General features: G+C 40.6%; 1 protein-coding gene across 2 annotated transcripts in view; it reads right to left on the reverse strand.

The window, feature by feature from the left end:
- Positions 1–16,584, reverse strand: part of LOC120851300 (catenin alpha-2) — a 1,370,085-nt gene that overhangs the window by 102,469 nt on the left and 1,251,032 nt on the right. For both annotated transcript variants that reach the window (XM_040223986.1, XM_040223987.1), the window contains exons 10-12: positions 6,953–7,045; positions 6,214–6,370; positions 1,373–1,573 (exon numbers count right to left, since the gene is read on the reverse strand). In XM_040223986.1, coding sequence (XP_040079920.1) covers positions 1,373–1,573; positions 6,214–6,370; positions 6,953–7,045 — 451 coding nt within the window. The remainder of the gene's footprint in view (positions 1–1,372; positions 1,574–6,213; positions 6,371–6,952; positions 7,046–16,584) is intronic.

The raw sequence follows: 16,584 nt of genomic DNA on the forward strand, positions 1-16,584 counted from the left end.
TTTTCACTTTTCACTTTCATGCATTGGAGAAGGAAATGGCAACCCACTCCAGTGTTCTTGCCTAGAGAATCCCAGGGACGGGGGAGCCTGGTGGACTGCCGTCTGTGGGGTCGTGCAGAGTCGGACACAACTGAAGCGACTTAGCAGCAGCAGCAACAGTAGCAGCGGGCTCCAAAATTCATGTACAGACCAGAGACAATTCCCACTGAAGCTGAGGTGAGTTCCTTCTATGTATACACAGAACTCGATTTGTTACCCATTCATAACTCCAGCCAACATATAGAGTTAAATTCTATTCATCTTCTCTCCTTCCCTGGACTTTCTACTTTCATTCCCCCATATATTAATGGACTTCCTTGCTGGCTCAGACAGTAAAGAATCTGCCTGCAGTACAGGAGACTGGGTTTGATCCCTGGGTTAGGATCCCTTGGAGAAGGGAATGGCACTCCACTCCAATATTCTTGCCTGGAGAATTCCACGGACAGAGGAGCCTGGCAGGCTACAGTCCATGGGATCACAAAGAGCTGGACACAACTGAGCAACTAAGACACATACATATCAATACACAAGACATGAGGGACTTTAGAAAGGGTCTGAAGCCAAGAGACATCAGTTAAAAGCAAAAACTACTAAAAATAGGTCAGTCATTGACAAACTATCCAAAGTTATGGGCTGTTGTGTTAACTCAGTGGAAGTAAGTCTTTTTTCCATCTCAGTGGATTAGAGAGCTATGACAGGCTCCCTGTCGTAAGTAACTGTGTCTCATCAAGACCACAATTCCCCAGACGGTAGCCTCATACCCCTGAAAGAGGATACACAGACTTTCACCAGTGGAGCTGGGCATATGCTGAAAGTCTAGCCCCTTTTCAGTAACCATTACCTCCTGTGATCACTTCATATCCATGTACTACTGAAAGCCTTTATGCTTGCCGCTGGTTGTGCATGGTCCTTTCTCATAGTCCTATGTTCTCAAGAAACAGAGAAATGCTTTTCAAGTTCAAAATTCCAAGTTCCAATCACATACTCACTATTCTCTAGACTCGTGACCTTTTGCCAGTCTCTTACCTCATTCAAAATTCCACTTTCACATTCATAATGAGAGATAATAAAAAATCTGCCTACTTCATAAGGTCCTTGTGAGAGTCGAATGATTATACACAAAAACTGTAGAGTAGTATATACTGCAAAAACAATAAATTGTGATTCTGCTAAAGTATTCCAATTCAAACTCAAGAAATAAAGAGCACCAATTTTATGATCATGTGTGATTTAGAAGCATAAAGACCTACAGGAAACAATGAAACCGATTTATTCAGGTATGGAAATTCATCATGCGGCTGACATTTTGGTCGAATCTAATATCCATGGTTACCTGTCTCAGATAGCAGTTTTGTGGCTTCCAGCACCTTCTCAGTATAAACACCAGCTTCATAGTTCTCCATCTCAGCATTGATGATATGTATAACTCGAGCAGCCCGGCCCCTGATGGCCCCCGCGGTCCGGTCCAGAGTGTCCACATCCCCCTCCTGAAGGGCGATGACACATTTGTTCACATCCTCCAAGATATGGTTTTCTGTGGAGAGGACACATCCACATTTATATGATTTCATATCACTGGTGGTGGTGGTTTAGTCATTAAGTTGTGTCTGACTCTTACGACTCCATAGACTATAGTCTGCCAGGCTCTACTGTCCATGGGATTTCCCAGGCAAGAATACTGGAGTGAGTTGCCTTTTTTTTTTTTTTTCCCCAGGGAATCTTCCCGACCCAGGAACCTAGCCCTGCTCTCCTGCATTGCAGGAGTATTCTGTACTGACTAAGGTATCAGGGAAGCCCTTTATATCACTGACACAGTTAAAAACCAATCGGAAGGCTTCCCTTGTGGCTCAGTGGTAAAGAATCTGCCTGCCAATGCAGGAGACACGGGTTTGACTCCTGATCCGGGAAGATCCTACATGCTGTGGGGTAAGTAAGCCCAAGTGCCACAACTACTGAAGCCTGTTCACCCTAGAGTCTGTGCTCTACAACAAGAGAAGACACCGTAATGAGAAGTTCATGCAGCACAACTAGAGAGTAGCCCTCCCTCACCACAACTAGAGAAATGCCCAAGGAGCAATGAAGACCCAGCTTGGATAAAAATAAATACATAATAAACATTCCAGAAGAAAAGAAGAAATACTGAATAAATATGTCCTTTGAAAGGGGACAATTATATATTTGTATTCTAAGGTATTTTCAAGAGAAAGAATTCATTAAGTAAGGAGATAGAGGGATGATGTTCCAACTAGAAAATAGCATAGAAGGGAAAGTAATAATAGCATGTGCATTTCAGAGAGGGTTACATTGTTGGGGTGAACCCCTTAGGTACTTTGGATATTACGCCTGAATGCAAAGCATAGTTTTTAAAATCATAAAAGATTTGCCGACAACATAATTTGTGATAAACTTCCTTAAATTTTTGCAGCCTTATTCTTTCAGAAAAGATGTAATCATGTTAAATCACTGACGACCAAACTACTCCATTATTATTAGCTCTAAAACTACAGTTTCCAAAATCATAAGCAAAGTTCAGTCTGTGAATGTTTTAAGGGAACAAACTCAACACCCTGGAGTTAAAAAAAAAAAAAGTTACTGAAAGAGGAAGAGGCAAACAAAACAAAACTTATAGACATTATGGGATTGAGTTAATAGCTTTTTCAGATCTTAGATGCCTGTTATTTTGTGAGCCAAACCCAAGAATTAAACTGCCACATGGTTAAAACCATGACGCTCATTTTAAGACACTATTAAAAATGGTAGTTTTTGCCCAGTGGAAAAAGTTTAAGTGCTCTAACACAGTCATTTCACTTTTTTATGAGCCCAGACCACATCAGAAAAATTGGTTTCGCTTCTGTAATGTTAATAGCTAGCATCATTGCTCCCCAAACTTGTTGCTTTTCATATGGACAAATTAAGTACTCAGGTAGCATGAAAAAAAAGAAAGAAAAACAAAACTATCCCTTAAAAAAAAACTTCTTTATTGTTGCCTCCAAAATAGAGTTTCCTGCCAGAATTCCCTTAAGAAGAAACTGATACATAAAATGTCATTAATGCCATTCCAAAATATCTCCTGGGCCAAACCTGCAATTTACTGATGCAAATGTTTTGGCTCCAGCTTACAGAGGAGATGAGAAGTAGTTTCCCCAACTATTGGGCTGTATCCACAGTCTACCAGCAGGACAGAATGGGCTGTGTCATTATTTGTCAAGCCCATCTGTGGAAAGGTGCCTGCTGCCTCCGATTGTCACGTCCAAAGGCACGCTCCAGCAGGTCCTGCCAAGGCCGGCTTCCTGACAGCGCCTGTTCATTTTCCTGTCATAGCATGCCACGGCACTTGTACCACTGCAGTTGGACTGTACAGTGTTATCAGCAGAAGCCAAAGCCTTTTCGTGTTGCTGGTAATAATGAGATGCACAAAGGAATGGCAGGAAGAAAGGTGGCAGAGAGGCAGGCCCGGTGGAAGAAAATTAAGAAAAGCTTGCGTTATTGAAACAGCCTGAGATAAGACTCCTTCCTTGCTTTTTTCTACCCTCAGAAATTTCTGTACATGCATTTAAAGAAAAGGATAAGTTGGGAAAGTTTTAAGTTCTAAAATGACTCCTCTTTGAGAAAGGTAGTATATAGATATTTTCTATTCATTTGTAAATAGGAAGGGTGTGAGATCTGAGGCTGATTGGAGAGTCCCCCTCTCCCCTTCTGGGGACCGGTATACCCATCCTGGCAAAGATTGACTAGAAACAAGAAATATCTCAGTCTTTGTCCAGTCTTCTGTTCCCCACCATTCGGATCCCCAACATGCCGAGCTGAACAATTTCTAAGCTCTTCTGAGAGATGCACTTCTTGGAGACCTTTTGCATTGTTAGGACTCATGTATCAGGGAAGCAAAAAATTTCACGAATGGCAATGCATTGAGTTCTTTATCAGCCAATCCCTGGATATAGGTATGTTTAAAAGAATAGCTGCTTTGACAAGTCATCAAAAGTAAAGCACCTTGGGAATGAAGAACAAGTCAGGTTTCTAAAAAGGAAGAGATAGTGGGACCCACGGTACTATAGTGCAGGAGAGAGGAGGGGATTAGAGGTGGGGCAAGGAGATGCAGTGAAAACTGGAGAAATACCCTTTTATCCAGACTTACTAAGAACTATATAGATTCTGGAAAGAGGATAATCTGGACTATAATTCCACCTCTGCCAAGTTACCTCCCCATTAGTGACTTACTTTTCTCAAAGGAAGATTCAGAATAGTGATACCTGACATAAAATTTTGGTGAGAATGAAAGCAAATAGTAGAAAATCAGACAAATAATAGATACTGTCAACTACGAATTGGCACTTGCCATGGGTGCTTGTCATTTGCTCTACAAGGATTAAATCATGTGCTGCTGCAGCTGCTGACCTTCAACACCCCTGAAGGAGTTCAGGAAGGAGAGCAGAAATGAGGTACTCTGTTCTCAGAGAAAAACTAGCAGCACAGGTCCTCAGATAGTCAGATGGTCTCAGGAGCTGATTTTATGAGCCCAATTCTTGTATCTCCTCATATCTAGAAAAGCACTAAATTCCTTCATGGTGACAATTGTTTCTCGTGACTAGCAGAAGCTTCATGAGACCAGCAGAAACTTTTAAATATGTGCTTAATTGCATGTACTCACCCTTTACCAAAGCCACATATATACTGACCTTCGCCCCTACCTGTTTGGAACAGTTTCTCTAGCGCTATCTGAGGTGCGGTCTCCTGGGCTGCAGCCCTCATATCGCTCAAATAAAACTTAATTAGCCGTTCTCGTGTGGTGCTTTTTTTTTTTAATTGACAGCACCAAGCATGTGTTGGCTCATTTTCCCCATCTCCCTTGACTTTCCTTCCATGATTTTAAAGTTGGCTTTTCCATCATCTATCAGATCTACAGGTTCAACTGTGCTACTCTTAGACGAGCTTTAAACACAAGCCCAGTGGGAATTCATTGTCAGTTTCTTGGTGAATGGAAAGACAACTAGAGAAAAGCTTACAAATACACCAAGCCTGCCCCAGAAATCCCCTCCCTTTTGTTGCAGTCAGGCTCCATCAGCCTGGATCCCGTGAGCTGTGCTGCAACCTCTCCCTCTCAGACCTCAGTAAGTCCGGGGGGAGGCCAGGGCACACGAGTTGGCAGGTGTGATTTCCATACACCTCTGGATAGTGTCAACACCTGGTTAATTTGAATTTTTAAGGGCCATTTGGTTATTTTAATGCCTCACAAGGGAGTTGAGGCTTCTGGTGACCTCCTTCCTCATGCTCCCACAGAGACTTCTCTATGTGTATTGGGCCAAATCTGTTTGGGAAAAGGCCCATGAGCCAGCTGGTAACCCACTTTTGACACAGCATTGATGAGCCCTGTTAACGGTAAAATTGACTACATGGCTATTCAAATGTGCTAACATCCCGTGTGTTAGTTGCTCAGTCATGTCTGACTCTTCGTGACCCCATGGGCTGTAGCCTGCCTATGGGATTTTCCAGACAAGAATACTGGAGTGGATTGCCATCCTTCAGTCTGGCTTCATCTACAAAGCATTAAGTTACAATTTCCAGTGATGATGAGTTCTGTTTATTTTCACTTCCTTCCACAACCTCATGGTCAAGTGCTCAAAACCTCAATAGTTCCTCAGTGCTTTCTAATGGGTCCATTTGGTGGCTAAGATTTTTTTCCCAGCTTATCAAAAACCTATGTAACTTCATTTACTTGGGCTGGGGGCAGTGGGGGTGGGGGGGGACTTAACACAGGCAAAGTAATTGATTTGGAATAACTAATTGATTTTTTTTTAAATTTTTCAACATAACCAATCTCATATCCCACACTCTTTTTTAGATGGGTGATTTAGATGCAGCAAAGGCCATCCTATTTTAAAAATTCCAAGAACTAGAAAGGAGCCTAGGTCTACTTAAATAATCTTTCAGGTTTCTAATATCTCAATCAGAAAGTTATGTTTTCCCCCTAAATCCCTTGACTCAGTGTCTTGAAATAATGTGCGCAGCAGAGACAAATTTTCAAGAGGGTGTTACAATCACAGTTGCAGAGATGATTGAAAGCTCAAAGGGCCAAGGAGAGCACTTGAAACAAAGACCCATGACACTTGCAAGATATTCCTCATCTCATCTTGTTCTCTTCCTTCAGCTATCTTGTAAGGGCTTGTTTGTGATTACCTGAGACGGAAAGGAAGTCATCCACCGAGGTGATGTCATCCACAGCCTCTGTCAGCACTCGAACTTGCTTTTCCCACTGGTCCTTGAAGACGTCCATGTTGTCTTGAGCAACTTTGCTCTGTGGCCGGGCAGCCAATGTGAGAGCAGCATTGATGACCTATTTGTTAGAAATAATCCATGGACATATGGATTACACTCATCAAAAGAGGAACAAGCAAGTCAAAGACCATGCTGAAACCCTGGACCTTGCAGCTTCCACAGATAAGGGGATTTTCGGGGATTGAGAGGACAATCAAAACATGAGAGATGGAGTAGGTTATCAAATACTAGTCTTTTGTTTGCTCTTCTTTTTTTTAAGATATAGGTTTCCAAAAGTGTATATTGAATCAAGTCTTTTTAGCACAGATGGGGCAGAAATATAACTCTTGTTCTCCACATACAAGCATATAATTTTGTGAGGGAGACAAAGTGAATAGATATGGAGTGTTGAGATAACAATTCAAGACAAATAGAAAAAGTCAATAGGGGTAGAAAAGACAATAATCACTACAGTAATTTTGGAGAGACTGGAGCAATTAGCAGTTCTTTTTGAGAAAGGCAGAAGCTGAAATGGTCCATGACTGATGGGTAGCACTTTCCAGGGAGAGGAAAATGGACAAGGCAAGGAATGAGTGACATGAAGGCTGGAGTGCACAAGATTCAAAATATCAGCTTCGGAAACAAAGTGAATGTGGCTTACCTGAGGACACAGACTGTCAATCTGAGTGGCTGCCATCCGAACTAATTTCACCCCTTCCTCATTGTTGGAGATGGAACAGGCCAAATTGGCAACCTGTATTGAAGAGGATTGAAGTGAAAATGATGTTAGGGCAAAGGGGAAATCGGCTGCTGTGTGACTTTGCACCTTCCCTGGAGAGCACCACATCCAGGAGAATCCTTTCACAAAGAAGACAAAGGGACCCTTTTGTGTTCAACCGAATATTATCAGCCTTATGCCAGTAGGCATTTCTGCCAGAAGAGCAAGGTGTTAATAACAAGTCATTGCTTCAAGATTCTTGAGTACACACAATAATGCATTTTAACTGGGCTCTTCTTAACTCTCTTCCCCTCCATCTATACTCTCACTTGAACCTCCTAAGGCTGATTATTAACTGCAGGACACTGTGATTTTGGCCACGTCAATACTAAATTCTGAACAGTGAGAGAGATGCCGTGGGCAATACTTTTGATTTGAGACTCAAAGTAAACTAAAAACCAGAGTCTGTTACCCCCAAAGAACACAAGATCTGCCTGTTACATACAGTCTGTAGGGAAGATGTCAGTCTACCAGAAGTCAACTCAAATGCTTTCAGGGGCTAGGGAAGTCTGAGAAGTGTGTAAAAGGGCTAGTATAGTCCAAAAGGCAATGGAGGAATTAGAACATGCAGGTCTAGTGTAAAGGCATTCAAATTTGGTATTTTAAACATATTATATCAGCCGAAACAGCTGAAATGAATTCAAATTTCCAGGTCAAGCGTTTCAATGTGTGTCATTCCTTTTCTTCAAGGAGTTAGAATTGGTAATACAAGGTCAGATTGACTGGACAAGGTCAACACACATAAAGCAAAGATCAAAACACTGAATGCCTCATGAAGCTAGTGTCAAGAGAACAGGAAGGTGGGGATTAGAAGGGACAAAGGAGAAGGGAAGGGCTGCCAGGGCTGGGAGCAGGAGGGCCAGTAGAGCAAGTGATCAGCAGACAGAATCCTTAGGAGCCTCCTGGCCACTGCCTTTGTGTCTGCTCATTTCTGCCTTTCAAAAACAGATCACTTCCCTATTACACCCTTAATGCCCTGGTGGATTCGAATGCACTCTGCAAGCATATAGTATCTAAAGTGAAAGAACCACCACTGTGGAGCAGAGAAGCACACAACTGAGATCACTAGGCTCAACCATTAGCCAGTTCTGTTAAGTCACGTCACATTCGGAGGACTGTTTCCTTATCAGCAAAAGGAGATGGAAAAAATAGTGATACTAGGGATATATTTCAAGTTTATCCCAGTGAGAATATATGCTATGAGAAACCACAGATTGACTTCCAGAAGTTATCATATCATTTCTTACATTTTACACTTTACATTTGATTCTTCACATAATGTTCATTATGTTACTTAGTTTTCAAAGAGAAAGACAAATATGCCTTCAGTTCAGTTCAGTTCAGCTCAGTCACTCAGTCGTGTCCGACTCTTTGTGACCCCATGAACTGCAGCACTCCAGGCCTCCCTGTCCATCACCAACTCCTGGAGTTCACCCAGACTCACGTCCATCGAGTCAGTGATGCCATCCAGCCATCTCATCCTCTGTCATCCCCTTCTCCTCCTGCCCTCAATCCCTCCCAGCATCAGAGTCTTTTCCAATGAGTCAACTCTTCACATGAGGTGGCCAAAGTACTGGAGTTTCAGCTTTAGCATCATTCCTTCCAAAGAAATCCCAGGGTTGATCTCCTTCAGAATGGACTGGTTGGATCTCCTTGCAGTCCAAGGGACTCTCAAGAGTCTTCTCCAACACCACAGTTCAAAGCATCAATTCTTCGGTGCTCAGCTTTCTTCACAGTCCAACTCTCACATCCATACATGACCACTGGAAAAACCATAGCCTTGACTAGCTGGACCTTTGTTGGCAAAGTAATGTCTCTGCTTTTGAATATGCTATCTATATTGGTCATAAGTTTTCTTCCAAGCAGTAAGTGTCTTTTAATTTCATGGCTGCAGTCACCATCTCCAGTGATTCTGGAGCCCAAAAAAATAAAGTCTGACACTGTTTCCACTGTTTTCCCATCCATTTCCCATGAAGTGATGGGACCAGATGCCATGATCTTCATTTTCTGAATGTTGAGCTTTAAGCCAACTTTTTCACTCTCCGTTTTCACTTTCATCAAGAGGCTTTTTAGTTCCTCTTCACTTTCTGCCATAAGGGTGGTGTCATCTGCATATCTGAGGTTATTGATATTTCTCCTGGCAATCTTGATTCCAGCTTGTGTTTCTTCCAGCCCAGCGTTTCTCATGATGTACTCTGCATATAAGTTAAATAAGCCGGGTGACAATATACAGCCTTGACGTACTCCTTTTCCTATTTAGAACAAGTCCGTTGTTCCATGCCCAGTTCTAACTGTTGCTTCCTGACCTGCATATAGGTTTCTGAAGAGATAGGTCAGGTGGTCTGGTATTCCCATCTCTTTCAGAATTTTCCACAGTGTATTGTGATCCACATAGTCAAAGACTTTGGCATAGTTAATAAAGCAGAAATAGATGTTTTTCTGAAGCTCTCTTGCTTTTTCCATGATCCAGCGGATGTTGACAATTTGATCTCTGCTTCCTCTCCTTTTTCTAAAACCAGCTTGAACATCTGGAAGTTCACGGCTCATGTATTGATGAAGCCTGGCTTGGAGAATCTTGAGCATTACTTTGAATGCAATTGATGAGTGAGATGAGTGCCATTGTGCGGTAGTTTGAGCATTCTTTGGCATTGCCTTTCTTTGGGATTGGAATGAAAACTCACGTTTTCCAGTCCTATGACCACTGCTGAGTTTTCCAAATTTGCTGGCATATTGAGTGCAGCACTTTCACAGCATCATCTTTCAAGATTCGTAATCGCTCAAATATGCCTTATTATATCCATTCACAGGATACTAAACCCCCAGGGTATGAGGAGGTTCCTTGGAGGCAGAGCAAGAATTAAAGCAGCTTCTTAATTTCTTTTTGTTATATTGTCTCCACTCTGCTGTTTTTAAATTAATCTTTGTTATATTTATATTCTAGTGTATTTTTATATTCCAAATGCCAGAATAACTGTGTGGCATAGAATCGGTGCTCAATACATGTTTATTGAATTAAAAAATAGCCTTTAATAGCTTTTTAAAAATTGTATATAGTGATTTGGAATACATAATAAGTTAAAGATGCTCTTAAAGTTGTTAGTCCTTTAATTTGGCTGGACAAATTTTCACATTACCTTCTAGCACATGCTTTCCAACACCATGGAGCTAAACAAAGGCTCCCATATTCTGGTCCATTGTTTGAGACCAGAATGCAGTGACCCCATCCATGATGACATGAAAAATCAGGATGATGTGATGAATTTTCCAGAAAGATATATGCATATAATTTAAAATTCTGTCTTTAAACGCTTTGCATTTCCTCTATTGAAAATCCTTTTATTTTATGAAATGATGATTTTGGATGATGCTTTTGTTTGCTCCGTATCATTCTTGCTTTGTATGTAATAGAGACCTGAGGTTACACTTTTGCATTGCAGTGAATAATATCTAGAATTTGGCATATAACTCTATATAAAGACAACAACATTAAAACTTTTAAATGCTCCTTGAATCAGGTCTTGGGTAATATTTGTTTGCATCTTTGTAAGATGAAAAGTAAGAAAATGCCAGCACTCTCAATGAGATAAAGGTGGTAAACCAAGTATTCAATGGCTATTGACCTAAAAATATTCAGTTCAGTTCAGTTCAGTCTCTCAGTCGTGTCCGACTCTTTGCGACCCCATGAACTGCAGCACACCAGGCCTCCCCCATCACCAACTCCCAGAGTTCACTCAAACTCACGTCCATCAAGTCCGTGATGCCATCCAGCCATCTCATCCTCGGTCGTCCCCTTCTCCTCCTGCCCTCAATCCCTCCCAGCATCAGAGTCTTTTCCAATGAGTCAACTCTTCACATGAGGTGGCCAAAGTACTGGAGTTTCAGCTTTAGCATCATTCCCTCCAAAGAAATCCCAGGGTTGATCTCCTTCAGAATGGACTGGTTGGAACTCCTTGCAGTCCAAGGGACTCTCAAGAGTTTTCTCCAACACCACAGTTCAAAAGCATCAGTTCCTTGGCACTCAGTCTTCTTTATGGCCCAACTCTCACATCCATACGTGACTACTGGGAAAACCATAGCTTTGATTTTATGGACCTTTGTCAGCAATGTGATATCTCTGCAGTGGCACCCCACTCCAGTACTCTCGCCTGGAAAATCCCATTGACGGAGGAGCCTGATGGGCTGCAGTCCATGAGGTCGCTAAGAGTCGGGCACGACCGAGCGACTTCACTTTCACTTTTCCTTCCATGCATTGGAGAAGGAAATGGCAACCCACTCCAGTGTTCTTGCCTGGAGAATCCCAGGGTCGATGGAGCCTGGAGGGCTGCCGTCTATGGGGTCGCACAGAGTCGGACATGACTGACGCAACTTAGTAGTAGTAGTAGTAGTAGTAGGTTTGTCACAGCTTTTCTTCCAAGAAACAAGCATCTTTCATGGCTGCAGTCACTGTCCGCAGTGACTTTGGAGCCCAAGAAAAGAAAATCTGCCACTGCTTCCACTTTTCCCCCTTCTGGTTGCCATGAAGTGATGGAACTAGATGCCATGACCTTAGTTTTTTGAATGTTGAGTTTGAAACTGGTGTTTCTACCCTCTAAGTCGACTTAAAATCAGAATTTCATTTGCCATGTATTCTAAACACCCTCAAAATATTTCCAACATGATACTAAGAATTTCACTATCTCCAAAGGCAGGCTTGTGTATTTTAAGTTGGTTATGGACTTAATCCAAATCCTTATCTTTCTTATTTTCTTTTGGCTTACCTTTGTGCTTCTCACTGGACTCCCTGACATAGCAGTGCCTCTGAATATGGTTTTATATATTGTGATTTTGAGAATTCTAGCATCCAGCACTAAGTTTCAGTCTAGAAGTAACTACCAATCAATAACACAGCTTTAAATGCCAGTGAATATTTTAACACCAGTACAAGACTACTGTACACAGTAGAAACTTAATGATTGGTTTGATCCATTGAAGGAGGACATGGCAACCCACTCCAGTATTCTCACCTGGAGAATCCCATGGACAGAGGAGCCTGGCAGGCTACAGTCCATAGGGTCACAAAGAGTGTCCAAAGTGCACTCACACACATACACATACCTATTCTTTAACTACAGTGTTTAAGTTATCAGAAACTCTCTAGTGAAATAAAATGTCCTATTTTTCAAATCACAATATTTTCTCCTTTAAAAAAATTAGCATGATAGTCTTCATAAGGAGATGGGAAAGAGAAGGGAATAGTAGACTAGAATCAGTAGACATTTGGGAAAAAAAAATGAGTAAAAAAAACAAACAATAGACCATTAACAGTTTAGTGTTATGAGACTGTAAACCAAAACTGAGTGATATGGTTGTATTTACTAGAATTTCAAAACCTGCTCAAATCAACTAAACAGATAACATTTACAGGCTGGAGCTGGCCTCTGCTTTCTCTACTTCTGAATTGTTTACAACTTAGCTCGGCAACAAGAGTCAATTGCCTTCCTAGGAGCTCAGAAAACAAAGTCAATCATCAACTATTAAATGTTGGGCTATTTAGATTGATTTGTGATTTCTGGAAATAACTAGGCCATGAGTAAATGTGGCATAGCTCCTTGGTGAGCTAATGGTACTAAATTTCCCAAGACTCTCAGCAAGGAAGCCCTCCTCCCTGACTTCTGAAAGCATAATGGATTTGGGAAGTAAAAGCTAAAAAGACTGAGTCAAGTCTTCTATATTTGACTTAGTGGCTTAATAACTGGTTATCTTGGAGTATAGAAGGAAGTTTAGCTGCGTTCACTAAATCGTATGCTGCTGACTGCAGGAGCTTTAAGGGTTCCGAAAAAAAAAAAAAAAAACGCCCAGTAGTTCTGGCTGGGAATCAATAAGCACATCATAGAGAGGTAAGATACCCATCTTACGATACTTTTCTGATTGCCTGCTTAGCACAATTTCATGGACTCAAGTTCAAAGACTAGGATACTTTTTGCTCTTCTGGAGCCACACAGTGTAAATAGGTGGGGCAAACAATGATATTGTTAGCAGTTTTAGAAAGACAATAAACTAGCAGGGAGAGCTGATGCTGATTCTCCTAAGAAAGTAACTTGCTCCTTAAACAGAATCTGTATAATTAGCATCCGTTTCCCAGCCCTTTAACCATCACCTTGAATGACCAAAAACAGAGTAGAGATACTCCAGGGACACAGATGGCAGAGTTAAAACTGACAAAATCAGAAATGTGTGGAGCCCTCATAAAAATACATTATGACTATTTTAAGTGTCTACTGCCCTGGCTCAGAAGGTAAAAGCATCTGCCTACAATGAGGGAGACCCGGGTTCGATCCCTGGGTCAGGAAGATCCCCTGGAGAAGGAAATGGCAACCCATTCCAGTACTCTTGCCTGGAAAATCCCATGGATGGAGAAGCCTGGTAGGCTATAGTCTGTGGGGTCACAGAGTCGGACATGACTGAGTGACTTCACTTCACTTCACTATTCAAAATGCAAGATGATTTTAATCAAACACACATCAAAAAACACTGCATAGCTCAAATTTCTGATGAACAGAACATCACAGCTATCAAATTTATCTGTTTGATTGTATACCTTGTTGATCTATTTGATTTATTATTTTTTTATTTTCAATTTTTTATTGGAGTATGTGTGTGCATCCTCAGTCGTGTCCAATTCTTTGCAACCCCATGGACTGTAGGCTGCCAGGCTCCTCTTGTCCATGGGACTTTCCAGGCAAGAATACTGGAGTGGGTTACCACTTCCTCTTCCAGGGCATCTTCCCAACTGAGGGACTGAACCCATGTCTCTTGTGTATACTGCCTTAGCAGGCAGCTTCTTTACCACCAGCACCACCTACGAAGCCCTTATTGGAGTACAGCTGATTTAAAATGCTATGATAGTTTCTGCTGTACAGCAAAGTGAATCAGCCATACCTATACATGCATCCATTCTTTTTAAAATGCTTTTCCCATATAGACCATACTCCATATAGGAGTATTGTGAAGAGTTCCCTGTGCTACACAGTGTGTCTTTGTTGCCTATCTGTTTTATATAGTAGTGTGTATGTGTTAATCCCAAGTTTCTAATTTATCTCCCTGTCTCCAGCTTTGCTCTTGGTAACCATATGTTTGTTTTCTATGTCTGTAAGTCTGTTTTTGCTTTCTAAATAAATTCATTAGTATCATTTCTTAAAATTCCACATATTAGTAAAATTATATGATATTTGTCTTTCTCTGAGAAAAATGTGGGTTCGTGTGGACCCACACAAGAGAACGTAGCTCCATCTCAAAAATTCCATAGCTTTGTTTGAACACTTAGCAAGGAAAGTCAAAATACCGGGAAGGCTGTGCCTTAATTAGACATTTAAAATCTCTGCTAATATAGTTTTTAGGCATTTAACTCCAAAGTGATATGAGGTGCATCATAAAGACAAGAACGTTTTCTTATTTTCTATTCCTGGAAATCAAATTACATTTTAAAATATTTGTAATTCTGTTCAGTTCCAGACACCAGCACATATTCAGTGCATTCAACCCCCACATACTTTATCATTTCATTAATTTTTACAGCTTCAAGTATCATATGGGTGTTTTTAAGAAGAACCTACTTTTGAAATAAAACAGAATAGCAACTCACAGGTTTATAAAGCACTTGTTTCTCGAGTTAATATTTCATTATCATCATAAATTTGAGGATAACCTGAATCTATTTACTATTAAAGGGGAATTTATGGAATTTACAATCCCCACAGTCACATGGTCACATAAAATCATAAAGAGAAGAGACGGTGATGCAAATTCCAGGCAAATGTTCTTCTCTATGCAATCATCTCAATGAAGAGTGCTATGGTCTCAATCTGAAGATTTATTCCATTACCTGTCCTAATACTATTAGGACACAAGATGGTGTTCATACATACCTATCCTGTATAGAATTTTAAGGTTTATACAAGACATACCTCCTATATTACAGTTGGCGAATATTTTAATTCAGTTAAGAGACAAAACAATATACTTATGAACTTCCTGGATACAGTAGATTTACTGGCCACCTTCACAGCTTGATTGGAAGAGAGCCCAAAAGGTCTGGCTGCCCCAGAAAATGTTTGCAGAAGTGTCTCTCTTTCATGCTGAGATATTATAAAATCCTTTTAAAATATAGCTGCCTCAGACCGAAATGAGTTTATCAACCAGATTATCAGTAACTGAGTTTCTGAAGGACTGAGGAGGCTTAGGCAACGGGGAAAATTTGATCAGAGAAGGATGGCTCAGGAGAGGTTGGCAGCTGAGGGCAGCATGAAGACACGGGATGGGGAGAAAATGGGAAACACTTTTTCTTTTTGCTTTTGTTTTAAAGGACCTCATTAAAGTATCCGACCCTCTTGATTATTCTATACAGTTTTACTTTTTTAACACTGTATGATGGTCAAGAACCTCAGTTCTGGAGGCAAGCAGCCTGAGGTTTATATCTTGAAAAGAAGCAAGGTGCTTTGTCTATATTAGCCTCAGTCTTTTCAACTATAAAACAAACTAATTTAAAAAAACAAACAATCTAGTGCTCACAGATAATAGACAACAAACTAGAGATTACCAGTGGGGAGAGGGAAAGGGGAGATAGAAGTGGTGGGGTAAAATGTACAAATTATTAAGTATAAAATAACCTACAAGGATATACCGTCTAACACTGGAAATAAAACCAATATTTTACAATAACTATAAGTAGACTGTAACCTTTGAAAATTGTAAATCACTATATTGTATACCTGTAACATAATTGGAGAAGGAAATGGCAACCCACTCCATTGTTCTTGCCTGGAGAATCCCAGGAACGAGGGAGCCTGTTGGGCTGCCGTCCATGGGGTCACACAGAGTCGGACATGACTGAAGTGGCTTAGCAGCAACATATAATTGGACAGCAATAATATTTCAATTAAAATGCTTCTATTTTGTAAATAAAGTCATTTGTATCATTTTTTAAGACTCCTTATATAAGGAAAATCGTATAATATTTGTCTTTCTCTGTCTGACTTACTTCACTTAGTATGAGAAACAGACTCACAGAGTTAGAGAATGAATTTACAATTACCAGAGGGAAAGCAGGGGGAGAGACAGATGGGGAGTTTGGGATTAACATGTACATACTACTGTTTTATTTTATTTTTTTGGCAAAGATTTTTTTTTCTTTTATTTGACACCAAAACACAAGCCACAAAACAAAATAAAATGAGACTATATAAAACTTCTTCATGGCAAAAAGACATCAGTAGTCTGTGGTTTGTCACACTACTGTATTTAAAACAGACAAACAAGGACCTACTGTAAAAAAAAATGCTAATAAAAACAAACATACTGGTGATAAGGTTGAAATGAAAAATAATTAGAGTTCTTAACCCAGCATCCTGCAAGGATTTGACAAATGTTATTGTCATACTGTGCATTAAATTGAAAGTCCACTTTAAAATAAATTAAATACTTTAAAAATACCCATCACTAATGTATTCAGCCATTCAATATTGAGTACCCTAGATGTG

The sequence above is a fragment of the Oryx dammah genome, unplaced genomic scaffold, assembly GCF_014754425.2.
Source record: "Oryx dammah isolate SB20612 unplaced genomic scaffold, SCBI_Odam_1.1 HiC_scaffold_25, whole genome shotgun sequence".
In the NCBI taxonomy this organism is placed as follows: Eukaryota; Metazoa; Chordata; class Mammalia; order Artiodactyla; family Bovidae; genus Oryx; species Oryx dammah.